The sequence below is a fragment of the Molothrus ater genome, chromosome 2 (genome assembly GCF_012460135.2).
Source record: "Molothrus ater isolate BHLD 08-10-18 breed brown headed cowbird chromosome 2, BPBGC_Mater_1.1, whole genome shotgun sequence".
NCBI lineage: Eukaryota > Metazoa > Chordata > Aves > Passeriformes > Icteridae > Molothrus > Molothrus ater.
In genome coordinates, this window is record NC_050479.2 from 68,235,403 (window position 1) to 68,263,379 (window position 27,977).

A 27,977-nucleotide genomic window follows, 5' to 3' on the forward strand; every position below is an offset into this window, starting at 1 on the left:
GGGTGATCAATCACCCTTTTCCTGGCACCAGATAACACTAATTTTTAAAGAGTAACATCAGAACTAGTGTCTAATGGAAAAATCAGACACACGCACCCTTTCCCCTCCCATTTTATTTCTGTAATATAATTTTTTACTTTATAAAGGCTCTGGATTGTTAATACAGAGATTGTTACTCTCTACCCACTGAGATGGCAAAAGTAAAATCTACAGCATCAGAGATTCTCACAGGAAAACCACACATAGCTCCCAAAGTAAACCTTTGGATTTACTTTGTGAAAGCCATCCACTCCCTGGTCCATATACTGAGAAACACAGCCTGGGTCAGTACAAAGGATAGTGACAGCAGTGGCTTCAAATCTGGTCAGCAGCTCTGGGAGACACAGTTCTTCACTTTCAGTGCTTAGGACATGATGAAACAGAAAACAGGTCAATACAAGGCTACTTACTGAAGGGTTTTTACTCAGCCCAACTTCCTGACCACACAGGGAAAGGACATGCACGAGCTTTTCCTTCGTCCTTTTCTAGAAAACAAGATGTTTCTCAAGTGAGCATTTTTTAACCATGCATTCTCCCTGTGGTTAGAAACATACATTAGCAATTTTTAATCAGGAGGAACCAACCAAAGAATTAGTCATTAAATGCTCAAAGGATTGCTTTTAGAGCAACTATGCATCAAGGAAACATAAAAATAGCTGTTAATGATTTTGCTGTTTATTATATTTAAATTAGTCTATAAATCCCATTGAATATATATAAAAAAAAAAACATTGGCTCATATGCATCACTTCAAAAAGACAGTTCAGAAGCCTAAAACTAAACTTTGTACATGTTTTTTTGTTTGGTTGGTTTTTTTTCCGGAATTGGGCTTGAGTCACTGCTGTATAACCTGCTATATCAAAAAAGAGAAAAGAGCAAAAAATAAGCTTACGCTGCATGGCTTTATTTTAACTGGCAGATAAACAAAATCATTAAGGTAATCAAATATCACTTCTAAGAAAATTGTTCTTTTTATTGAATTTCTCAAGAAAACAACTTAAAAGTTGCACAAGCTATCTACCCTTGCTAAAATCTGAACTCATGTGTTGTGTTTACTTAAATCTGACCTAGACTTAAGAGGTCTGAGAGAGATGCATTTCCTGCAAGCTGAAAGAAAAACAGCTATGGGATAAAAGATGGACATAACTTAGTCCATTTTTGAGTCCAAGAAAGACAGCACACAGGGTCAGATGCTGTGCTGCCACTGCACCCAGGCTGCACAGGGCACAGAGGGCACAAGCATTTAAGGACCCAAGCATGTGTTAATTCAGCTGCTCTGACTGCAACCTGCTAATGTATAGTGGGCTACCTACCTGAGAGTACTGGGGTCTCTTCCAGCTCACAGGAACAAGGACATTGGAGTTAGATCCTGATGAGGTTGAAGAAGTGCTTCGGGTGACAGCCATTGGCCTGGGTTTGCCATCTCGCCCAGAAGAGCTCTGCAGCTCATCATAGCGTCTCCCAATAATTGGAGTCTTAAACAGAGAGGAATTATTCAGTAGCACCCTGCTTCAGGATGAACTCAAAAGAGCCATATTGCTTCAGTTGGAGGAAAAGATTATTTTGAAGATCATATACAGGGATAAAATAAGGAGTACAGCAAATTTCTCATCACTTGGTAGGTTTCTTATTTTCCATTGTCAATGTCTGAGTAGCAACTGCCATACTCAGTAGCCAGATCTTATGTTCATGGATAGATAATACTCAAAGCAACTGCCACACAAGTTCCTGATTTAAGAACCAGCAAAAACCAAAGAAAGCTTATGAAGTTAATTTCAAATCTGCACTTCTTGCATATTTTTAATTTTTTTTTCTAAGAGTGCTGAACACTTTGGCCCTTTTCCAACAGGTATTGAAATGCTTTCTTGGATTGACAATAGAATACTCAGCATTTTTCAGAACTATACTGACAGGAAAGCAAATAGTACCATATGCCTTTTTATGCTTGCATTTCCTTTTAAACTCAACAGCTCACTATTATCTGTATGAAATAATCTATAATCCTGCAAACAGTTCTGCAGCTTCTTAACAATAAAGTGAGTTGCCTAATAAAGGCACTAGGACCAATCAGTTCTATAAAGGTACAAGGGTTTGCAGGATAAAGACTGCTGTAAGAGAGTCCAGTGAGAAGACAGAATTAAGGTGTTAAGAAACAAAACTACAAAAAATACCTCTGAAATATCAAAATGAAACTCCAAAGTCTTCCCTGGTAGCTCCTTGGAGGCACTGTTCCACACTCGATGTATTTCCATTTTTGAAAGATCACTATGTTGATAGGAAGGTAGAACTAAACTGGCAGAACGAGAAACTACCAATTTCAGGATATTCAAGGCTTCTCTCCAGTGAATGCTCTAGAAATAATATATTTACTCAGCAAACAGAAAGTGAGATTCACACACATTCAAGATTATTTACATTTTACAGTTGTATTTTTTACCACATAATTAAAATGAAAAATTGGAATATCTGTATTCTTTGTCTCTCTTGGCCAGTGACAAGGTGTTTGTGTAATTGCAGAATAATTTCAACATCAGAGACCAAGACTTGCCTAAGGTGTCACTGTTAGGGAACTGGCCCACAATCTGGGAGACCTGTGGATAAAGTCAACTTGGCAGAGGATTTAAAATCTCCTAGCTGAATGTCTTAATCAGCATGAATAAATATAAGGGCCATAGCAAAATCCCCATTTGACAAAAAAGGAGACTTGACACAGGTTTTTATCTCTGTGAATTCCTAGTACTGCCATGTATTTTTCACTTGTCAAGAGTTAGGTACAGAGGTTTCTGAAGAGAAGGGCTTAAGCCACACTTCCTTTGTGCTAGTAATTAAAGAATGGTCACTCAGGCTCTGAGTGGTATTAAGGTTGCTCTGAGGTACTCCAAGGCTGAAGCCCAACCTTCCCCCACAGTGAAAACACAGCTAGGAATCTTCTCTGGGATTCCACAAGGCCATGAGACATCAGGATGTTTACAAACTTTGTACCACACTAAACGCTTGCAGCCCTCCCTGCTAATCCAGTCTTAAACCTGCACACAAAAAATCAACTTAGGAGAGTAAATGCTGCTAAGTTCCTATAGTAAATATAGAAACAATATGGTATTTACCTGTACGTATTTTTCAATGGTTTTTAGCACTTCCACGTTAAACTGCTTCACAGGAATAGCTGACAGGTCCATATAGCTAAGAAGACTGTAGATCATCTGTAAGAGGGACTGTTGCATACTAGGAAGGCCCTTTTCTAGCAGCTTTTAAAAGAAAAGTGAATATAACAAAATTTTGAGACATTTCTTCTTAAGTAAAAAAGCTACCAGTTTCACAAACAGCAATTGTACTCCTCATCTCTCTTCACTTACTGATTTTGCAATGCCATTTTACAATAATTTCACAACTGATGATGACACAGGCATGAAGCAAAAAAGAGCTTAAGTTGGGAGACAAATGCCTGTTATATTTTATATATGCCTGCCCTAACTTATCCAGAAAACTCATTCAGCAGTTGAGTAAACTGGTAGGTAAAATTTATACTGTAGTTGGGTAAGCACATCCAATAAAAACAGGGGAGGATCTTTTTATGTCTACATTTGCTGGAAGTCAGTGAGAAAAAAGAAAACTTGCTGAAGAAACAAAACTACTACTATTCAGACATCAATAAATATTTATCAAATATATTTCACTGCCAGTGCTCACTGGCTGTAAGTGCCAAAGAAACCTTTTCTGTTTAGGAGGAGGTGGAGTCCCTGCCCCCTATTACTGTAGAGAGTAATGCAAAGAAGGGCTTGATCTAAATCCTGGAATTTTCAGACACCTGAGTGTAGATCCTGGGATACCACGATGAACCTTGGAAATGCTCATACGTATGTATGACAGTAATTCCAGAGGCAAACAGATAGCCATGAATTGTTTGTATATGTGTGAAATATCTCAGCTGAGAATTTCCTGGCAGGCAAGCATGCTCTTTCACTGGTGACAGGCACTGGTGACAGTCCCACCCCACAAATTTCAGAGCCAATCAAATGTTTTCACTGGAGGTTATCAGAGCCTGAATACTAGACACCTCCTCCCAATTTAGGCTGACAAAAAAGTTCTAACACTGGCTATTTGAGTTATTGGATTCTAGAAAAAAAAATTGCTTATAAAAACTCTAAGTTGCCTCCTGCCTTGCATCAGAGAAAAATTTGAATTCTTATCCAAGTGGACTTTGGTAATTGTCATATATCCTTCTAAGGATATAGAAGGATAAGGTTCCTGGTTTTATTGAATGAGAAGGTTTCATGCCAGTGCAAATATGGAACCTATTTTATCCCACTAAATATCTTCTGATTTCTTTCATCAGCAAAAGTGGGTAGCAATTAGTGATTCATAAAACAAAGCGAGCAAATTCCATTAACAGCACAATAAAGGAAACTCATTATACTTATATATTCCTCTACAAATAGACAGGAAGAATTTTTAAATTAAAGGTTTGGCAACCTGCTTCAGCTCTTAGACACTGTCAGCCTCTCAAATACCTTTACTGAAAATGTGCTTAGCAATTCTTTTTGAAAACAGGGTTACCGAGGAGCTTTTTTGCCTTCTATTAGGATCTTGCAATGGAAAGTTTGATTCCTTGTTTGCAAATAGTTCATGTGATGCATGCAGCACATCAGCCATTTCAGTACAGGATTACAAGAAAGTATCTGGATGACAGAAATAAATTCTTTTGTTCTCTGACAGAGGCCACTGCATCAGACAATCTCTTTTGGGATCGGAAAAGGAATTCTGGGGAAATAATGGGAATTTTGTCTCAAATGGTGTTTAGAAAGGTGTTATAAGAACCTTATCTCTGAAAGTTTGTAATTTCCACTACAGTTTGTACAAATTTGTTGTCAAAAGTATTTGTTGACTGAAACAGCTCTTGGCCCTTAAACCTGACATATTTGTGGACTGTGTCAGTTCTCACTTGCTCAGATGAATATATGTGGCAGTTAGTAGTACAAGTGTGTCCTTAAATACATAATGAATTTGCAATAAGAAAGAGTATGTCTCTTTAAAAAAAGAATAGCAGCCTTAACATGCCTTTGGTGCAATATAAATTCTGAAGTAACAAAAATAGCAGCGAGATGGAGTAGTGGTAGCACATAATTTGGATAAGAGAATTCCAGGACAAAGAGTTTCCACTGTATTTGTAGAAAGAAATACAACTGTTCTCAGAATTATTTTTTTTGGACTCTTGTTCATATGACCTGGTTTGTAGAATTATGGATTCCTCTCTTGTTCTGTGTGGTAACTATTGGAGTCTTATCTGGGCTCAGGAGTCCACACTGCATTAGCAACATTTGACCTCTTCCTGAAGCAACAACTACCCCAGAACAAAGTGGAGAAGAGACCCTTCTCTTTCAAGGGCTGCCTGGGCTGCTACCACAGGAGACAGTTCCCTTTGTCCCTCCCAATCTGGCAGGGGCTGTGAAGAGATACCCAGCTCTGAGGCAATGCCATGTAGTCAAACAAATGTTTAGAGGAAATAAAGAGGGCATTTCAAAAGCCATGTCTGAGAGACAAGCCATTACTCGGATTAATGACTTATCTAGGGCATGCTTCCCCTTGCAATACAGATGGTTTAGTTTCTACTGATTCTTTGGTTTTGAACAGGTTATAAATGCTTATGTTTTTACCACCATCTAACAAGGAGGAGGTGGAAAAATCTATCATAAGCATATTACTATGCACTATGGATTCTTGTCCTTTCTTCCCTATTAATAGCATTACCTATTAAGTCTGAACATGATCCTGGACTTAATGAGTCACCTATTTAACATGCCAATTCAGATATGCTCCTAGAATAAGTGTGCTGCCATGAATAAAGTTTAAATTTCAAAAATTAATCTGAAAAAACTAGCATAAAACCAAAGTAAGCTTTCAGCAATATGTTTGTATGCTGATCTGATTTTGGTTGTGGAGGTTGAGAGTTCTATTGCACTACTGAATAGTGATTTTTCCTCATCTGTAGATTGAGATCTCCTAGTAGATTTCTAGAAGAAATGATAATTTTTCATGAATGGAGAATATGTAAAACTAAGTAAGGAGCACTACTTGTCACTGTGAGATTTGCATAATAACAGAGCTCAAATATTTTATTTTGTACTGGAATCATACTCCTTGATGACAAGCAATGACTTCCCATTGAACAGGTTAAATACAAAATTTTATCTGAATGGCAATAATTGAAACTTCTACTTTGCGCTGAAAGCATTTGTTTTCATAGTCTTAATTGAAGTACATAGTCTTAATTTAAGTACTTAAATTAAGTACAGTGTCTCCTTCTGAAGCTACACCTGTGTTTGAAAGAGTCACTGTTGCAATACCATTTCCTTTGTTATTCTTAAGCACTGCCTGTCTTACAATATCCCTCTGTCCCAAGGGTTGGGGACTGAACCAGGAATGTTAAAGCTTGAGGCTGTGTATGGCTTTAACATTCAAGTGCAGGTTGCCCAGTGGGGATGTTAACCTATGTGGCTTTAACAATTGACAGTATATCCCACAGCTGGTTTATAGGAAACAGGGGCACATTGTTTATCCTGACCTGGGGATTAACTAAGAAGAAAAGAGCAAACATTCTGAAAGCTGGGAAAAAAAATTCAAGGCCACAGCAGCCTGAATACGATGGTTTCTTGTCTTTTGCTACACCACCAGACTGGCAGCTACTCTATGCCCATATAAATATTCTCCAGACATGACTCAACAGAGCTGTACTCAATGTAAATACAGAGAAAGGAAGTCAGTGCTTACAACTCTGTCATCCTGCTGCTGGCTATGTGAGGAATGTGTCTTAATTACAGTAAAAAGCCTGCCTGGCTTACTGTGGATACAGTAGGTGGTGCCAATCTACAGCAAGGGGAAGCCATGCAGAAAAGAGTCTCCACATGCATGTCTCAACCCATTTCAAGGGGAGCAGGATCAGGAGCAATGGCCTTTGTGGAGGTGGTGCAGCCCTAGTGACTGTACAGAGAGCACTGAGGAAAAACAGAGGGGCAACTGCTTTCTCAAGGCTGGGAAAGCAGAGAATGAATTTGAACATTTACATTTTTTACAGCATTTCTTTATTACAAATATAGTTTTAATAGAATATTTTTATTAGGAATACAATCCTAATAAAGGATTTAATAGCATATTTTTATTAGGAATACAATCCTACTGTGAAGAAGACACTTGACTCTGGAGGGTTCAATGTCATCAAGAGCTCTAATAACTCTCTAGAGCATTTGGACTTGAAAAGAGAATGAAAAACCTCAAGGTCCTGTTTAAGGTTCGTACAGGAACCTTCAATGACTTTCACCATCACTAAAGATCACATGTGATTGATTTCTTGACTCCATGTGCAAGCAAGGTGAGGAAGCAGCTTGACATAGCAGAGCCTAGTTTGTTCTGGAGCCTTAAGTGACCATGGGAGCAGCACCTGGCTTTTCAGGCTCTTGCAAATTTGTGACCAGCCAGTATCAGAGATGCCTGAGGGTTTTTTATAGATCCTTTGGCAGCTGCTAGTTAATTTATGTAGAGAGGTGGGTGTCAACCCCTTCTCCAGAGTACCAACTGACAGTATAAGAGGAAATGGTCTCAGGCCAGGGAAGGTTTAGATTAACTGCTCAGAAAAATTCCTTCATGAAAACAGTTTCCCAGCATTGGAACAGGCTGCCCAGGAAAAGAGTGGACTCACCATCCCTGGAGATATTTAAAAGATGTGTAAACGTGGCAGTGAGGGAAATGGTTTAGTGGTGGACTTGGCAGCATTAGATTTGGTGACCTTTGATGATCTCAAAGGTCTTTTCCAGCCTAAAAATGATTTTGTGATTTTGTGAATGCAGAACTATCTTCTCTCTGGATGAGAGGGGAGACTGAAGGCAACTCAGCAGGGAAGGGACAAATCTGAGAACCCTGTAATAAAATGTTGTCCTGAAAGTGATCTGCCAACGAGGGGGGCAATATCAAGCAGCTTTGTGCTAAAGAGCAGAACTGAACCTTGGAGCCCCAGTAACAACACTGCATTAACACTAAACTCCACAGGTGAAAATGAACATGGGAAAACCTTTGCAGCAAGATGATCCCATTCAGTGTTAGAGGAATGCATACAAATTTGTATCAAGAATCAGATCCTAATATTACAGATGTATCTTATTATGCTGGAAAACCCATTGTGGAGTTAGTCTTCTGATTTTCCTCAATGGAACCTAAATAAATGTCCAGTTTCCTCTCACTTTCACAGTAGAAAATCCAACTGCCTGATGAAGGAATCTGCTTTAAGATGTATCAGTTTTCGTTTTAGTGTTCAATACTGTTTTTTAAAGTAATTCTGTTTTTTTCTGCCAAATTCTGCTTTTATTTTTAAATTATAAATAACAGATGCAGAACTCCCAGTAATTTGCTAGCACACTTCACCTCTTTGGACTGCTGGGCAACAAAAGAGTTAGAACAGTGAAAAGTTTTTGAAAACTTACCTCAGCCAGATATGTAACCATACTCAAAGTAATATCAGCAAATGCTTCATGAAGGTAACGGCAAACCACATTTACCCAGGTAGCACAGTCCCTTGTATAGCTGTGTGTTTTATAAAGGGTCATGACATGTGCAAGATTTGATAGCTTGGGATTCTTCTCCTCCAAACAAACCTAATTAAATATAAACATCAAAACATATCAAGAACAAGGCAATTGCATTTACAGGGTTTGAGGATGTACAAAACAGCAAATTATTTTGATACCTGAGCAATCCTTTCGGCTATATCTTTACAAAACTGGTTTGGGCTGTCAAAATGCTGAATTAAATGGGGCAGGAGACACAAAACATTCAGTGGAAATCCTAGAACAAGAAAATACAGAATAAAACATATATTCTGGACAGCAAGAGCCACAGCGATCTTTAAATTGGTGTTTCATGGGAGGTCACAGTTTCAATATTACATTAGCCATAAACTCACACAGACCCCGTCGAGGTGATCATACCACTGGCCATGCCACATTTGTCTTAAAGGTGCCTTAATTTGAAAATCCAGTATGTCATTTAGGCAACAATACTCTTGTAAAGCATGAGCCTATTTCTGCAAACACTTTAGCACATTTCTGCTAGAGATAATTTTTATCTTTTCCACTTAACTGGCTTATTGACAGTCTTAACCAATGGCATTTTCACTACAGCTGCTAAAACACAAAAAGAAATTCAGTGAGCATTGATTAATAAACAACTGTTCTGGTCAGCTGCCAGGCACAGCTTCCACTGTTTTACACTGTTCAAGGTAATAATAATGCACCAAGTTCCAAGTGCTGTAATTAGCTTAAGTGCTGTCTGGAACTGGGATTCAGATCTTCTGCACCAACTCATAGCTCAAAGTAGTTGATGAAATACCTGCAGCAGCTGTAACAGACAACTATAACAAAAGCTGGTCTAGTTCAGGTGGGAGCTCAGAAGTCAACTAATTGTATTTGGATCCAATCTGCTTTTTGAAAAGAAAGAATTTATTCTATGAAAATAATTTTCTAACTGTTCATTCCTTCTCATTATACACAATTAAACAAGTTGCTGAAATTAGCATAATAGTTTCCCTACTCTTCCTCTGTATTCAGGGAAAAGGAAAGATGCCTCCAGATGGTACTGTCACAGCAATTCAATGTGTGAATGGCCCAACCAAAGCCTGCAACACAGGCACCACACAGGTGCTTAGAGCTGGGCAGGCTGTTCATGGTATTCATTCCTTTATGCTGTGTCTAGGCTTGCTATGAGTTAATTGTCAAGCCTGGACATTTGTCTTAGTATCTGTGTTTCAGACCAAAAGAGAGGAGTAAAAATCTGGAACAATGCAAAAACTCTCCTCAAGAAATATAATTAAGAAGTGGCCACAACCTCAGCTAAATAATGGGGAATTTCAAAATGCTATCTTATTTCCCTATAACCCAGGATTCTCTCCTCACTCTCTATTGTGCTACTGTAGTTTATCTGAAGTGTACAAGAGTTTTTGATATTTATATTTTTAGAAAAAATAACACGAAACACTAATTTAAAATCAAGCAGTTTGACATAGTCTGGAAACAATTAAACCGAAAAACTGACCAAAGTAGGTAACAGAAGTTTTGACAGAATCTCCTTACATGTTTGCTTTGTCACGAATCAGAAACTTTATATGATGCTAAAGACCTAGAAATGAAATGCTAAATAAGACATGATTTCTCTCCTCCAAAACCTTGTTGCACAATGGATTCACTTTCTAGAAACAGGTCGTTATTTCTATGGAATTCCAAAAAAAGCTCACCCAGCTCAAAGCAAAAGTACATTATGCTATATTCAAAGAGAAAGAAAAACAGCTATTTTTTGTTTTGTTCAGATAGCTGAATGAGGTCTGTGACCAAATGCCAATGCAACAGAAACTGAAAGAGAGGAGAGCATAATGGTTTTACCTATAGCTTGAGAGGAATCCACCATGGATATTCGAGACACTGGTGTCAGCAAACTAAAGAGCTGGAGTGTGAGGTCAGTGGTAGTAAGGGAAGTGAATCCTTTCAGGAGTAGCTGCTGAAGTCCTGAGAAGTCTGCCCATTTCAGCTGCCCTTGCAGCTTCTCTAGCTTCTCCCGGTTTTCAGCTTTATCTAGTGGCAAATGAGCCAGAAGTTTATTCAGCAACCGCAGTGCCATTAGGTACTCAAACTCAAAATCTGATTCCATCAAAGCCACAGCAACCCAGAAGATGGTGGCCAGTAGGTTGGTTGGATTGTTAATATGGGATGGATCAGTGAGACTGTCCTTTAGAGAGGACGAACTTCTGGTTTTAGAGGACAGGCCTTGCTGGGTGCATGCTTGAATTCTGTCTAGTGTGGCACTGCGTGGTGGGTCTGAGGATTTGTCCACATCTCCAAACTTTTTGGGTACAGAGAAGCTCCTCTGGTGTCTACTCCGCTCAGCAGTGGCTGTGTTGCCACCTGCAGGATTCATATTCAGCTGCCCTGTGCTCTTCCGGTTTGCAGTCAGTTTGGTGTTCGATGATAAATCTGGTGAAGATGAACTGAAACCAAGATTTAAAACATCATTACATTGTGTGAATGCGCAGCTTGAAAGGGTACATATTAGATGCAAGCTAAGTATTTTTCAGACTGTAAATAAATATTAAAATGGGAGAAATAGAACACTAAAGCATCTATTGCAGCCCGCCTTCTTTTTACCAGAAGACAGACTCAGGCCCACAGACCTGACAGAAATGAGATTCACGTGGCACTGAACCAAACAAGAGCAGGAGAGCCTACAGTCTACATAGGCAAGAATGACATGGGGATAAGAAATACAGAGCTGTGAAATGACTTATGGCAATTCCCAAAGGGACAGTGGGAGAACTGAAAACAACTTTGGTCTTTAAAATGCCCTCATCAATGGAGCAAGCCCTGAACTTGGTACAGCTGGCAGGCAAATGCACAATTGCTTGCTGGGTAACTGTGGGCAGAAAAATCTTAAGCAGAAACACAAATATACCCCATTATCCTCAAGAAACCTGTCATGTGTTTGCCCAAGGTCTTGCCAAGACATGTCCTTCTGAAAATTTGTGTCATTGCATCCTATCCTGCCTGTATCCTAAGATCTGTTCAAGATGTTTACAGAAAGTGTAGGTGTTTCAATTTCAATGACTAATGCCTCCTGGACTACCACGTGATGATCCAAACAATACCTATCAATTATCTGCACAGAGGAACTTGCTGTGTTGATACACACAAGGGAAGTTTGCTCTGGAGAACAGCTAATTCCTGACTCTGGTCCCATTCCTACCTCATACACAATGAGTCTCTACCATCTATAGTACTTGAAGAGAATCTTATCTTGGAATCAAGTGTCAGGGTAAAGTATATTGCATCCCACTGCTTTCTGGAGTGTTTCCTACTCTTTTTTCCATCTTGCTCTTTGTTGAAATGTGCACCAGAGAAAGATAAACAGCTCTTAGTTTAGGAAGTAGAAGTGTATTTATCCCTCTCTATTCTGTTCCAAGGCACTCCTTGGGCTCTGCCATGGCACACCACCCTGCCTGCTAGCTTCAGAAATGACAGCCCTGGTATTTTGTGCTGCACATAAGGCACAGGTAACTTATGGATATTTTAAAATATTATTTACCTATTCTGTTGCTACTATTAGGAGTCAAATAGACATTCATCTCCCTCAGTACTATCAACAGCCATGTTACAGAGTGAGCCTGTGACTTCCCTCCATGTACAAAGGTCTACTTTCAAGCCAAGGGTTTCATAAAGATGGTCAACACATCAAGCAAAATCCATGTCAAAACAAAAATCCTCCCTAGTTTTATGGAGAAGAAATCATGATCATTTATTCCTGGGGAATACTGGACCTGAGAATGACATGCTGTATTAAACCAGTACCACAGAACCTGTGTTCCTTCCCAGATACATTTTCAGGTTTATGACACAAAGGTGCAAAAATACAATATTTTTAGAGAATGTTAAAGTAGGTTACAGCCAAGTGGCAGCAAGATAGAATTTACAACACATTGTAAAGTTTTATTAGTTCAGTCAACATTATTTCAACTATGGTAAAATTTGACTGAAATGTGCTCACAGTCTGATTCCCAGAAGGTTACAAATGAGATCAGTCTTATCAAAATTATTTTTTGCTGTTAGACTGCAGAACTGCACACTTAATGTCATAAAATATTGAAAAGAATACAGTTAGAAGAACAGATTCTTACCGTGATAACACCGTCAAAAGATCACTGTTCTTCAAACAGTCAGAGAGATTATCCACTGCAGCTTCCAAAGTAAGTAGTGCCTCCATTACATAGCCCTGCCAATGCAGGAGGTTAAGCATTTTAACAAAGACACTCCAAAAAGTAACATTTAAAAATCTTCAGTTCATAAAAGGAACAGGCGCCTACTGAAACCTGTAATTTCTCTGGAAAAAAAGCCCCAACATTCATATCAAAGCCACTGCCCTGAACATTAAAATGTCCCTACAAGTATGTTTTATTTTCTACCTCTGAATGATCTATGAAGGTATGCAAGAAGGGCACATATCTCATCAAGGGATTGATAATGACACACTGAACCTCTGACTTGCAGGTCACTGATTTAAATTCTACATAAGCAGTTGTGACAGAGTATTACTGTCATCTTGTGGCAGTTTCATTACCTAAATAAAATATGGAGGTGATGTCAGTCTATTTCTTACTGAGAGCCAGTATTTCTCTTTATTAAGTCTTGAATCTTGCAGTAAATAGTCCCTGATTCTAAAATTTCAGTCTGTTTAGCTAAACAGAGTGAACATCATAGTGCTGTGAAAGGTCTGTATCAAATTAAGTCAGTGTAAGCTTTGTATTATTATGGATGGTGCAGATTTCTTTACTCCTAAACATGCTAACTTCTGAGGAATGAGACAGTGTCTGCTTCACGTTGTGAGATTACATCACCAGAGAGATGATGGATTCCTTAAACCCAAATTAATGAAGTTGCAAAGAAAAAAAACGGTCATCACAAAAATTTCATTTGGAGTGACAATTACTAAAATTTTCTAGTTGTTCTCTTTAGAGCTATTGTAAGATTGTCACAGCTTGATGAAGGCTTAGCTAAGGTACATATGATTTCAGCAAACTCAGAAGTAACCTTTTCCGAGGCCACATTCTACTCTTCATCACATGACTCCAGAACACCTTGTTAAAATGGTAATTTGAAATTAAGTATGCATTGAATCAACAGTTCTAAGAAGCATTGTTTACATATGTATACCTGAATCTCATCTCCATGCTCTCCAATAACTTCCACCAATCTTGACAGGAGGTCAGACAATGCGTGTGCAGAAAGGGGCTGCTTTAGGGCCCTGAATATCTGGAAAGAGCGACCAGCATAATGTCTGGAAGAGCTTGAAAGAGCTGTTTGTAAAGCAACTTCACTCAGATGCTGCTCCAAATGAAAACCTAAGCAAAAGAACAGAATGTCAATTTTTTCCCCTCCTTTTTTATTACAGACTTTACTGTGGGTCATGAACAGACTGAACCTACTCTGTGAGAAGGATATGCTCGGTAGTGTATTCTGCAAACACTGAGAAATGGAGGTGCAGAAACACCTGTCCTTTGGAGAATTTTACATTTACTTTGCACAGAATGCAAGAAAATTAACTGAATTAGCTGAATTAACTGAAAAACAAAATTTGGAGTATGAAATTGATAATCTGACTTAGTTTTTTTTTACAATTCCTGGACAAACTTTCAAGCCATCCACTATTCTTGCTGGCAGCAAGAGTAACTTCTGAAAACTCCCAAACCTGAAGTCAAATTGAATTAGGAGTCTTTCTGTTAGCTTTAGAAGGCTTTGGATAAGATCTTTAATATAAATACTGGTGCTGCATTCTGCTTTGATCTTGGAAATTATTTAATTAGTGACTGTGCTGGTTTTCAACATGCAATCAGCACATTCCCGACGTTCTAAAAACCATAATAAGTGAAAAATAAACTTTTATTGCCAGAAGAAATTTAACAAAGTATATTTACTTAGTAGCTGTGATGTATTTTACTAACAGGACACAGAGGAGATTTTATCTGGCAGAATCAATCAAAAGGCTTTCTACCAACAGCTTTGAAGAAATATTCAACACTTAGGCACAGTTTAATCTAACATGATTGTTTTAAAGCAATTCCTTCATATGTCATACATCCTTGTTAAGACATATTTACTGTGCTGCTGCATAAGCAGATCTACTAAGTCACAGGACAAACATTAAGTGTGACCATGAGGGAATATTTTTTTAGTTATGAAAGGAAAATATTTACTACCTGACTTGGAATCTTTAAATACAGATACAACATGGCGCAGAAAATTAGTGAGCTGTTCAGCACTCTTGGTGTTCTGATTTTTGGGAGTGATATCTTCATGGCACCAAAGTGGACCAAATGCCCTTAAAGAAATACATAACAAAGCACAAAATTTCTTTGAGTTATCTGAAATAAATGTAATCAGTTAAAATATATAATCTCTACAGGTCCTTAGATATTTACAGGTCCATGACCTGTGAAACATGCAACCAAACATAATTTTAAATAAAAGCAAATAAATATTCCTATGTTGTATTTTAAAATATAAGCTGTGCTGTGTATTTAGCAGAGCTTATATTTTATATTTAGCATAAACAAATCCCTGTTTTTCAATTTAACATTGTGCCTAGAATCTGCTGGCTGTAGCTGGTAGTTAATATTAGTTTCACTATGGCCTTTCACTATGCACTTTACACTTTGTATCTAATTTATAATAATGAAACTAGCTTCTTCTATTAGTTCATTTCTGAACATAAAACTATCGGTCAATTAAACATTTTATTTCTGTCAGGTAAGATTTTTTTTCTGTTTATTTACTACTAACTCTGTAGTGCTTTTCAGTATCTACCCACCACTGTAAGTACCAATAGAAGAGGAATGGGGTCTGTAATTACTATTAGAGCTCAGTCATTTTCCTTTAATTTGCTTCATGAAAGTGTCCATTTCGAGTACAAATGTATCCTCTGCTTATCTGCATTACCTGGTTGTCAGAAACTCAATTAATTTGTTTGCTTTCTCATCTGATTCAGCAGCAGTGTCCACGTCCTCAACTTCTTGTGTAATCTGTGGGAGATTTCCACTGCTGCCTCCCAGGCTGATGCTGGAGGAGGTGGAGCTGGAGCTCAAGCCGGAGTCTGGCACTGGAGAGGACTGGTATTCCCGCAGAAAGTCAAAGCCACCTGCCAGCCAAAGGGGAGGAGATAAAGATGGAATGCACTGTTGGGCCAGCTTCGCAGATGGGAGTGCCTGCCAAGCAGCTCTTTTCAGAGTCAGCAGCAGAAACCTTCCAATGGGAAACGTCGGGAAAGCCTGCAGAACACAACCCTCAAATACTGATGGGAGTGAAAATGGTACTTTGTTTCTAAATGTGTAGAAGCCAGAATAAAATGAAAACTATCCAAGTCAAGATTTCTGTTTTTACTGCACAAGGACAACAGTACTGGGAAAACAAATATTCCAGGAATATTCTTTACATTCAGAAGTAGGACTTCTTAGAAGTGAATTTAGAAGTTGGGAAAGTGCATGCAAAGTTCACTTCTCTGGCCTAGTCTGATATGGAAAAAAACTGCTGGGTGGAATTTTTAGAACAATTATGCTGTCCTAATTTTACAAATGTAATGGAAATCAATACACAAGTGTGGCTTCTTTTAACAGCTTTAGTAACTGTACCCACTGGACTCGTCATACAAAATATTTTCAGCATTAGGATGAGACACCTGAGTAAGAGAACTGCTAGTTCAAAAGCTTGCCACAGTTTCAGAGCTAAGATTAGAAACCAAGACCTGTTTTCTTAAGGTTAAACTTGTAGTCATGTTTAGGCTGTACCTACAACAGAAAAAAAACCTGCCTTTTGAGAAAAATGGGAGCAGGACAAAATCCATTGCAAATTAGAAGACTCTTAATTTAGTTGCCTGACATTACATGGAACAAACCTGAGCTGAAGCATTTTCAGTTAGGATTCTTTGTTATAGCTACTCACCTACACTCTCACTCTTTCTATTAGCTTCTCAAAAACCAGTCCAAAATACCAAGTCTTGATAACTTCTTGAACTCCAGAGGGCCAGAATCAGGGTACCAATTACATTTTTTAGACACAAGAATGAAAACAGTTTTTCATTTTGGCAGAAATGCAGTAATATAATTTTAATGGAAGAATTTTATTCTGTATTTAATAATTCATAGATGTGCACTGGGAAAGAAACCCACCCAACTCCAGACAGGAAATTATTGTGACGTAACTTTTCACAGAAGTAATTCAGAATGAAATATCTTTGGCCAAAATAGTTCATCAATCTAAAATACCTATCTCTTCTGCTCATTACTTTAAAATAATTTTGTTGTGTCTCAGAAAAAATAGTAATACGTTACTATGTAATATTTTTTATAAAACCAAATTACTTATTACTTCCTAAATAACCATGGAAATGGCACTGATATGAGAATCTTTACTTTTCATTTTTCACTGTATGTAAAGTTCCTCACCCTCTTACTGACAACTAATCCTACTCCCACAACTCTTTATTGGTTCTGTGATTCCTTCAAAATGGAACAGAACACCTGCTTTTAATAATATTATATGACAGCAGTAAATCTAACTAGCAGCTTTCTACAAATTGGTTCCAACCAACTCCTTAAAAACAGGTAAATTGCTAAAAGTAATAGAACACTGACCTCACTAGAGGTCTGAAGTAAGACTCCTAATGTAGAAAGAGATTTCAGGACAGAAATGCAATGTATCAGTGATATAAAGGAGGGTGTGTATCATGTGAAACTTAATTTAATAATGGAAAATCTGAGCTGTACATTCTTGCTGCCCTTCCTGTGTCGGAATTATTTATGCATTTCTTTTAAGGGTGAGGAATGATTGTCCTCATTTAAAGTGGATCCCTGAGGGGGGAATCAGGAAGTTATTAGCCCTATTAATTTTAAAATACTACATTACATATTTCTGCCTTACATTAGATAACTTTTTCAATATCATGAAAAGTTGTCTAATAATAAATTGCATGCATCCCTAGGGTAGTTCACGTGGAATTAGTATTAATGGGAACTGTTCATATTTGCCACTTTATTACTTTGACTTATCAAAACTTGACAGTATGATACAGTGCCCTTCTTTTCTTCATTACCTGTGTAAAGATATTCAGGTAAGTATGCTGGTTGTACTGTCAGGGTCTTGGTCTCATTCATCTCTCTGGTCTGAAGAAGCACAGATGCAATGGCTTGATAGTTGTTATTGCAAGATAATGCAATCAAAAGGTGAAGCAGTAACTTTTTACTGTGTTCAAAGACCTCCGGGCGGTAATGGTCAAGACCTAAAAAGAAAAGGTTACAGCAATCTCTGAATATGAAGTAATAATAAACAAGTTCACATTCCAGAAATAGCAAAAATTCCAGGGCAGTTCATGATAACAGTGCAAATAAACAAAAGATGTGGTATTTCCAGACACAGTTACCAGTGCTGTCACTTAAATGTATGTGTATATTTAGTTTCCAGGCTGAAGTCCCACACATGAGCTACAATGAATGAATGGCAATACAGCTTTATGCACTGTCTCACTGCAGTTAATTTGACAGGTCTGGAAAACCTTTAAAGATGAGGTATTCTTCATGGTGGTTGTAATTACATTGCTTACCACAGTATCTGGCTTTCTAGCACAGACATCAGCTATAGAATGAGTGCAAACTCTAAGAGGCAGGTACTGATTTATTAGAACAGCAGGAACTGACAGACAAATCACTTTAAAAAGAACTTCAAATACCAGTGAGCAGCATGAGACATTAACCCCTAACTCAGGATGCAGAACTCAAACTGAAGGTCTGATTTGGTTTACACTACTGTGATCTGTAAGATTTTAAAACAGCCAGAATAGTTCAGTTACAAATACAAATAGTCCAAATTACAAATACAAAGGAAACAGATATTTCTGCACTCTGTTTTAGTATATCGCATTTCAATTCTCTTTCAGTACCCTGCAGTATATTTAAACATACTTTCTTCTGTTTAAGAGTAGTTTCAGTGCTGAAAAAGTTAACTTTTTTCTTCTTCAACTCCTCTCTTCTCAGGATATATCCCTCTTCAGAAAAGCAGTTACTTCATTACTCTGTGTGGCAGCAGCCAACAGATCTTTCAAGTCAGGCATTTTCTAATATACTTGGAAAACAAATATTCATGCTGATTCTTGTTTGGCCTGCAATAATGAAGGTGCTCATACTGCCACAGTCTGAACACTGTGCCTTTGGCTCCTAAGGGCAATTCTATGCAAGTCCCATGACCCTTGGGTCTGATTCATCTCCCAGTAGCCTCCTCCAAAAGAACTGTGGCCATCCTGCCCACCTCTATTTCAGCTTCTTAAGGCTTCTGCTCCTATTCACATTTCTCCATCTACTTCCACCTGCCAGGAGATAATGAACCCATCCTACCTGGTTTCAGCATACATTTCAAAGGATATAAAAAGGCTTTTTAATTGAAAATAAATTCTGTATTGGCAACAGTGGTAGCTGAAATCCTATTAAACCCCAAGTTGTATAAAAGTATTGGCACAGATCTGCCAACTGGGGAGTGAGAAGGACAGTTCAGTCTTTGTGCTTGGCCAGGGCTGGTCCCTTCTTTAACCTGTAAGAGTTCCAAGGAGGGTAAGCTTCTGTGACAGGGACACATTTCCATGGGAAAGGAGTCCAGTGTTCAACTAATTTCACACTGGTTGCAAAAGAGATTTTAAACAGCAGTGATTTTCATGCACCAGAGATAGGCAAGTTCAAACCAGCAGTCTGCCTGCCTGCTTCACCAACAGTACTACAAACCATTCAATAACCTATTAAACACACAGACATTGCAAAATTCTTTAATTTTCTCACTTCTTCCAATAAATTAAAGGATACCAGCTCTCCATCTAGCCAACATACTAGTTTCTACTCTGCTTTTCAGTCAGATGCATCTGCCTGCTCACATTCCAACAGGACAGCATGACTTAATTTTTAATTACATTCATACCTTTGGCTGATGTGTGGCATAACTTCCTTACAACATCACAAGAGCTCTACTGCAGAATAGAAAAATTTTCCACAGGAGGTAAAACAGCTCTAGAGAAACTGACCTTGAAGCCTGAAAGCTGTGATCTCACTTGAGTTACTACCAAACCAGTTACATTTAATTTTAATTTCACATTTCAGAATTGATAGTTTTTAGCCAAGGGATTGTCTCACATGGTATTACTAAATTTCAATTTATTCCTAATTAAAAATCTGCAATGTTGAAACCTTATTGCACAAAAAACTAAAGATATTTTTCTAATAGATTACCAGTATCATAACTCTGTTTCTGCATGTGTTTATTTCCATGGCTCCCTGATGGCTCCTTAAAGCCATCTTAACTGCAAAGGTCACATTGCTCTGTACTACTCTTTCTTAAGTTCTTCATTTATTCTTGTGACAATTTCTAAGTATAAGTACCAGTTTTCTCTCACTTGTTACAAATCATAGTAAAGACATTGATCAGTTAATGGTTATTTGATTTGTGAAATCAATGTACTGATATACAAAACCCTATTTCACCAAAAATTTTTAAGCAGAACAGTTGGTAACAGAGCAGCAGTAAAGGAGAACAAGCATCTTCTTCAACATATACTTCATTTTACCACTGTGCTGTAACATCCCAATTTAATCTCTTTTTGCCTGCCGATCAGCAGATCTTCCCAGACTGACTGTGAATATTTAATGGTAACTATGGTGACTGAATGAGAAGTGAACTGTGATCTCAGCTATAATAAACTATTTCACAACTGCCTGTGTTTATTTGTGAACACTATTATTTATCAACTATGGAAGCTGGGGAATGGCTTTATAATGCTGAATACCCTTGTGTGCTAAAAAATTAGGCCACTCACTTTTGGTAATGTTGAATGGCAGCACAAGGAAGGTAACAGCCTCCAGATGAACTGTGCTACAGTCAGGAACAGACAGAGCAGTGGGGAAAAAGCAATGCCTCAGTGCCCAGGTACATAAGGGAACACACTGATGATAAAGTATTCCATCAGCAGAGAAATTAATGAAGCTTTGCTTTCCAGTGGTCTGTGTCCTACCTCCACTACTCTGCAGTTCAGCTATCCTGGCTCTCTTACAGACTTTTTGCAAAGGCAAGAGACAGCACAGGTGTGTGTAGTTCAGGTTCAAGGTATGTGTAGACTGTCATCACTAACCAAGCTGGACAAAGGCATGAGTTTCACCTCCTTTTCTTGCAAGGGCCATGCCACACATTTTTATAGAGATATATTAGATATTTTTATATTGATCTTCAAATTTCTACACACTTCTCAAATTTGGCTGAAATTGGCCAAAATATTAAAAAACTTCAAAGTTTTGAGACTAATTTACAGGCTGCAACTGCCTTGGGGTTTTTCTTTTAGGGAGAGAGGAGAGAGGAAATCATAAAACATGTAAGAAACACAGCGCCATAGCTTCAGCAAAACTAAAGTAAAAGGAGGGAGTACATTTATACTTTCTTTCTTGTTCTGTTGGTCTTACCTAAAAAGAGAGCATGTAGCAATAAAGGGAGGTGAAGAGCCCAATCTTCTCTCACACTGTGATCCACTACCATCTCAGTCATGAAGATAACAGCAATATTGCACCTGGAAGTTGAATCACAACATCAGTTTCAAACCTCTTGGAAACAGGAAAGCACAAACAGGATGCTTATTTCTGAAGAAATACACAATCTATAAATTTTCAGATTTGTGGCATTTCTTCTCAATACAATTAATGCTGAAGCACTTTATTTACAGTATCAAGCAAACAAGTACCCATTACTGAAAAAAACCCTATTATTGTCAATACAAATTATGTAAAATAGGCACTTCAGAATATGCATGGCCTAGTTACAATAAAAGATCAAAGCGCTATGAATAATAGGCACAGAGGTCTGGGAAAAAGAAATTTTCCTTTTCTGTTTCAGTTGTTTCATCAGCCTTATTCTTATCAGTGATGTCCTACATTGTAAACAGGCCTTCTGGTAGAAATCTGGTAGAATTGTGAGCTTTCACTGCATGTGGATTTTTGCACTGGAAATCAGCAGAAATTGACTGTATGATTTTCAGGTGTTCTGAATGGTGGGACAGTTGGATTAGTGTTGGTCAACTACCAAGAGGAAGCATCTCACTGTCTGAAATGTCAGAATGAGAAAATGCTCACCTATGAAGGGGTCCCCGGGGTGTGATGGTTTCAGGGAGATAATCCACGAGGGGTGCCCAACATCCTCCATTGTAAGGCATGGGCAGGGGATGTGGCTGTTTGGTTTCAACAATATTCAATAACCAGCTTGTATATGGAGAAACAGGATCATCTGCATGAAAAAGCATTCAAAAAAAGTGCATAAAACTCAAGTCTGATTACCTATTTTTGCAAAATACTATAAGAGATTTTATGCTAACATATGAGTTCAGCTGTTTGGAACAATGTGATAAGATGCCAAGAGGTTTGCGAATTCCTGTGTTCAGTAACAAGTGATGCATTTTTAATCCCTCTTTCATGCTGCTGGAAATTAAAGAGATTCCAGGCAGACAGCACTGAATGGTAGGAGCGGCAGCTGAATCCCTGCTGTCACTTAGTAGTGCTGGATTCAGATCACAAAGCACCAAGCAACAGACTTTCTCTTCAAAAATGAGGGAAAAGTTCAGCCAACAAAGCTGCTGTCAGAAGCCATCTGCTGCAAGGAGCAGAGTACCAGTGACACATTCTTGCAAGTCCTCACCACTGCCCTGCTGAGTGATGCTACAAAGGAAGAAGTTAAATGTCCTGAATTAGCAAGGAGGCATAAGGAATGCTAAAAACATCTTCAGGGTAATTTTCTTTCAACGGGGATGAATTATATCTTGGTTTTCTCAAAGATGTATTTAATTTTGCTTTATTGTGACAGCTGTTGTTTATCAATGAGTGTTAGGGTTTTGTCTCCCACCTGTTTATCTGCAATGATGTGGGTCAAGTAAGTTATTTCCACAGGTTTCTGTCTTGTCTCAGCTGCACAGCTTTGTTCATCTCTCCTGTATTTTGATCCCTCTCATTCCTCTCAATTTTCTCACTGTTCACTTTTTATTTCTGAGGTCTGGCAGTCTCTGATACACTGCCATGGAAAGTATCCTTTCTTGGTCTGTTTTTGACATACATTCAAACATTGCCCTTTATGAATTTTTAATGAGTGTTATTTTTTGTTCTGTTCCTTCTTTTTGTGTTTTTGGTTTTTTTTCCTTTTTTATTTTGTTTTAGTTTGTTTGTTAGGCTTTTGTATTTTAGGTAAGCTTGAAACTCATAATTTTCCTTTTCTTTTCTTTTTTTTTAACAGCATGTATCTGATGCTTGTCAGCTTTCCCACGGGAAACAAAACTGTTTTGATGCCTACAAAAGTATCAGAGCTGGATTTTTCTAATGTGTATCACTTCTTAGTTTTAGAAAAAAATCTTCAGATTTCCAGATCTTCAGGAGACTTTCAATTCAGTAGCTGCTTCTCCAATTATTTCTAAAACGCCAACTTTATAAATCCCATTCTTAAGTGTTGTTTCTTCTAAGAAACACTTTATATTTTAAGGTTACTATTTAGATTCTCTGGAGGATGATTGATCAGTTACAGATAAAGAAGAATAAAATTACTTAAAAATGCAGCAAAGTATGGCATTTTCACATATTCTTAACCAGAATTAACCAGATAATGTTTGTCAAATGCTTTTCACAGAAAAAGCACTGGAACTACTTATTTTTACCAATTTAAGTGCTTCACAGAAAAGCGCTTCATGAAGGTCACACCAAGACCTAGATCCTCACTCCTGTTTTCACAGGTTTATGTGCAGACCAAGAAAAAAAAGAAAAGAAGCATCTTAAAGGGAAACATCCAATCCTTGCCTGAACAAAAAAGTTTGTGTGCTGCAGAGTGGTGTTCTGTATTTATATCCTCAGCAATACATGAATATTAAAGTAGATTGGAGAGAGGAAAGAAGCCATACCACCAAAATCCTTTGCAGCCTGGGCTGCCTGTCTGAGGAGTAAGTTGGAAGTTGCATTATGTTTCTTGTAGAATGACAAGAGATATAAAAATTCCTTTCTCTTATTAGAATTCTATATAAATGTCAATAGCTAAGTAAAACACATTTTATTTTCCTTCTAGGTATTCACATACTTGCTAAAGGAACCCCTGTGAGAAGGACACTTTGCATAAATATTCACAGTAGTATAAAACTTGCAGGTATAGGCAGGAAAAAACATTCAGGCACTGGCTGGAGGAGGCATTCCAAAAGAGCAAAGAAAATTTCAGTATTTTTAAACTTTTTATCACTCTAAGCTCTTGTCAAAACCAGGTATTTGTGAAGGCTGTTCTGATAACATAAACGCTGTTCTGTCTTGAAAGATTGTTCATGCAGATGAGATTAGCACCAGTGCTTCAATTAACATCTGGTGAAGCATTTTAAGTAGCTGCAGAACTAGAAAGCCATAAAAAATTCAAGACAAGTGTACTAAACCCCACTGAGTTTAAGATGTTGCACACTTTCTTATGTATTTAAACACTGGAGTTTGTACATACACAATATTTTGTCAATACTGTGCTTCATAACTATGAATAATAGTTGTTGGTGTACATTAAATTATCCTATTGTATTGTGTTTTACAGTCTTTGCATATTTTGCAGAAGAGTATCACCAAAAAATTACTTGGATTAAAAAAGATATAAAATCTTTACTTTTCATATCAAAATGCTGTTCTAAAACGATGTCTACAATACCAACCCAAGACATGATGGCTGATATAGAATTTGGCCTGGCTTTAATAAGCCAGTGATCTAAGTCAATAACAAGATCTTGCCTTTTTAACGTTTGCTTAATGCCTAGCCAAAATCTGCAAATTGAATTCATTCCAGAAATGAAGTCAAACCATCCAGCTTTTCAGTTTTGCACTATTGTACAATAGTTAACTGGTTTTCTTTGGAATCTTTGCTGAGCACCAGTGTCCATTTACAGCCCATTTAGCAGAAATACCTAAAGAACAAGAAGCATGCTCAGGAGCCCCATATCCCCTCTATCAAATGTTTGCACAGTGCAGCCCCAAACTGGTTGCAGAGAGCATATAAAAGCTAATGAGGAGATAAGACCTCATATTTGGAAACTCCTGAGCCTCTTTTCATGCTCATATAACAGCACTTGATTTGGAGGGATACGCTGCCAAATGGCACAACTCAAAGTGCTTGTTCTAATGCTCTTACAAGTCTTTTGCCTTGCCATGTATGAAAGGCCCAATGTGTTACTCTCTGGAGGATTCTCTGCTGCTGCTTTCTGTGAAGTTCCCTGGCCCTCAGATGGGTTTGACTCAACCCAGATTAAATGAAGTAAATTAATTAAATGAGATATGGAGGGGAAATAAGGACACTCCCTGCATGATCATGCTACATTACTGTTTATACAGAACTTAAACAGAGAGGCTCTGCTGGTCATTAGAATGTTCTCCTCTCCAACCAAAACACTAGAAATTTCATCAAATTGAATATAACTTACTTTTGTCATCATCATAAGATCCTCCAGAGCTATTACTGTACCTCGATTCTAGTCGGGTATGTGCTCTGATGACATTACTGAACCTTCAAATACAAGAAAAAAACCTTCATTAAAAACACAGAGTGACATGAAACATCTGCACTTTATGTTTACGGAAAAAAAAAAGGCATTTCCTTAAGCATTCACTTTTACACAGGAGTAGACAGCAAATGAATGTAATGCTGATTCTTTCCACAAAACATTTTCGCAGCCAGTTTCTGAGAAGTCTAACAGTGTGCTCCTGTGTCATGAGCCTTTAAAATTTAGCAAAAGGAAACTCCCATGCTACAAATGTGTGATATTTTTTTTTTAGCATGGTGCTAAAAATGCCAAGGTTGTGGGTTCAATCCCCATATGGACCATTCACTTCAGAGTTGAACTCCATGATCCTTGTGGGTCACTTCCAGCTCAGAATATTTTGTGATTCTGTGACTGACTGGAAAGTCCAAAGCCAGGCCTGCACAGGTACCAAGCAGGGAAAACCACAGCAGATCACCCTTCAAGAGGAGAATCCAGCAAATGCCAGAGCAGAGCTAACAGAAAAGTTAAGGGACATGAGAGCCACAGCAAACTGCTCACAGCTGTCCTCAAATCTTAGATTCATGCTAAGCTGACTTTTCCTGGTGATCTCCTTCGACTTCCTCCAGCCTTGTGTTCCCAGGGTAATCAGGCCTGAAGTGGAATCAGAGGAGCCATACTGACAGCTCACACACTAGTGATGATCTAAAAACATCACCATTCCAGCAGAAAACTAATTACAAATAACCACGGATCAAACAAGACAAGACTGAAGATTTTCTAGACAAAATTCAATTCAATTTCTTACTAATGTTCACACACCTTAGTGCAGGGTATTTCACTATACATCAACATACTACATTGTTTCCAAAGCATGTATCTTATAAGCATGCAATAAATTCCTTGCGCAGTTGACAAAAATGCATTGTCAGCCCTCCAATACGTGGTTTTCTATCTATGACCCTCATTATTTCATATGTCTTGGCATATGAAGTCCATATTAATGGACATTCTAAGATTGACACACTGGTTTTGAAGTGCAGATGCAACTTACAGCCAGCTTCAGTAATATAAATGCCAGCAATGAGTTCAGGCAAATTATTTTCCATTTTCTTCTGAGGTGTCTTTCAGCAGGATCCTGAATACCAGTATCAGAACTTTGTAGTTTTCCTTTCATTTTTATCATAAAGTCTCTGGGAGATCTGCATTCTAAAAACCTTTTTGGAGTCACATTTAAAACTTATATAAGATAAGAAATCCTGACTTGAACTACTATAAGAGACATTTGCTCAACTTGGCTGTAAATCAACTGAATAAAAATTTATCTTAAAGCTATGCAGCCATAAACACTCATGTAAAGAATAATAAAAAATTCAGAGGAAAAAATGGTTTTATTATCCTTTTAAGTACATTTCTAGTGCAAATGTTAAAAAAAAAAACAGAGTCAAATCTGTTTTACTAACAATTTGAAACTCAGCATTGAGTGCCATTTTCTACTTACATTTAAATTAGCAGACACATCTACCTAACCTGAAAAAATGCTACTCTAGTTTGTAATGGGAGAGAGCAAGTAATTAAAAAGTTTTGAAGTACAGAAAGGTTTGCTCACATAATTATCTCCTTCCTTAGGGAAGGAGTGTTGGACTACTGAAGTGATACTGGTGACTATCAGTGACTAATGAAATACTAATACACTAACTGACAAATGCTATTATAAATTGTCCAAAGTTCTCTTGCAAAACTAAGAGTGTTTTTGTGAGAGAAACAATCTATATGTCTGTGGTCTAGGATCTGATGGCCCTTAGGCTTTGCATTTACTCATTTGTCATTTGTCAGTATGTACCGTAAGTAGCAGAAGTCTAAACTGAATATATAATTTATAAGCAAGTTATTTTCCATAGCTGTCTTCTATAAAACATTTCACCTAGACAAAGGTGTCCTCAAAATCAATGATATAAATCTGCAAACTAAATTTTACTCACTGTCCCTGAAATCAAATGGTGTGATCAAATCTGATTTTTCATAAAGATTTTAGTAGGATAATTCCTACAAAACCATGACCTCCTTAGCACAATTCACTGAATGTAGATTTAACAGTTCTTCCTTTACCATTTAACAAGAGTCAGGAACTAGAATCATGAGAATAGCTAAAAAAAAAAATAAATTATGCATACTGCAATAATGCCACTTAGGCCCAATCTGAGCACCAGAACTCCTCACAGAACAATGCAGAACTTTTTTCAACATCTCACCCTCAGCCTAGGAAAACACATACATTTTGGAGGGAAAAAACCCAAGCTACAAACCTTTCATCATTCTCTTTCACCACTCTGTTCTCCTCTGCATCAGGAAAACTATCTTGGCCAGCTACAACAGTGTTACTGCTGGAGGTGGTTCCTGTAAATGAGATGTGAATAAGAACACCTGTTAGATGCAGCAGACAGTGCCTGCAAAGCAATAAAAGCCTATAACTCACAGGGGATTTTAGCAGCTACAGTCAAAGTGACCATCCTGCAAGTACTTGCACACATGAAAGAATGAACACTGTTACTCCTACAGACAGGACCTGCTTCCATGGCTAGATGGTGTTAAGTTCACATGCTTTGAGAAGTAGATGAACAGAATGATGATCTTCTTCTCCTTACATTAAGCTCATGCTCAAGACATAGTCTATTATTTTTCAAGGATCAGGCAAAACATTTACAAGGTAAAATGTGGGGTTGGTTCTTAAGTATATTTGACTACTGCAGCTTGGAAAAGGCCTTTCAAAACAGAACTGCCACACCCTTAAGGCTCTCAGTTTTCAGGAAACTCTGCTT

The 27,977-nt window shown here is 37.8% G+C and overlaps 1 protein-coding gene across 5 annotated transcripts in view; it reads right to left on the minus strand.

Moving 5' to 3' along the window:
* FRY (FRY microtubule binding protein) overlaps positions 1 to 27,977 on the minus strand; it is a 196,528-nt gene that overhangs the window by 30,576 nt on the left and 137,975 nt on the right. For all 5 annotated transcript variants that reach the window (XM_054517889.1, XM_054517894.1, XM_036386661.1 and 2 more), the window contains exons 35-50: positions 27,465 to 27,555; positions 25,102 to 25,184; positions 21,761 to 21,911; positions 21,098 to 21,201; positions 17,704 to 17,889; positions 15,555 to 15,753; positions 14,816 to 14,937; positions 13,773 to 13,960; positions 12,740 to 12,834; positions 10,458 to 11,059; positions 8,771 to 8,868; positions 8,508 to 8,678; positions 3,144 to 3,284; positions 2,211 to 2,390; positions 1,353 to 1,514; positions 450 to 524 (exon numbers count right to left, since the gene is read on the minus strand). In XM_054517889.1, coding sequence (XP_054373864.1) covers positions 450 to 524; positions 1,353 to 1,514; positions 2,211 to 2,390; positions 3,144 to 3,284; positions 8,508 to 8,678; positions 8,771 to 8,868; positions 10,458 to 11,059; positions 12,740 to 12,834; positions 13,773 to 13,960; positions 14,816 to 14,937; positions 15,555 to 15,753; positions 17,704 to 17,889; positions 21,098 to 21,201; positions 21,761 to 21,911; positions 25,102 to 25,184; positions 27,465 to 27,555 — 2,648 coding nt within the window. The remainder of the gene's footprint in view (positions 1 to 449; positions 525 to 1,352; positions 1,515 to 2,210; positions 2,391 to 3,143; positions 3,285 to 8,507; positions 8,679 to 8,770; positions 8,869 to 10,457; positions 11,060 to 12,739; positions 12,835 to 13,772; positions 13,961 to 14,815; positions 14,938 to 15,554; positions 15,754 to 17,703; positions 17,890 to 21,097; positions 21,202 to 21,760; positions 21,912 to 25,101; positions 25,185 to 27,464; positions 27,556 to 27,977) is intronic.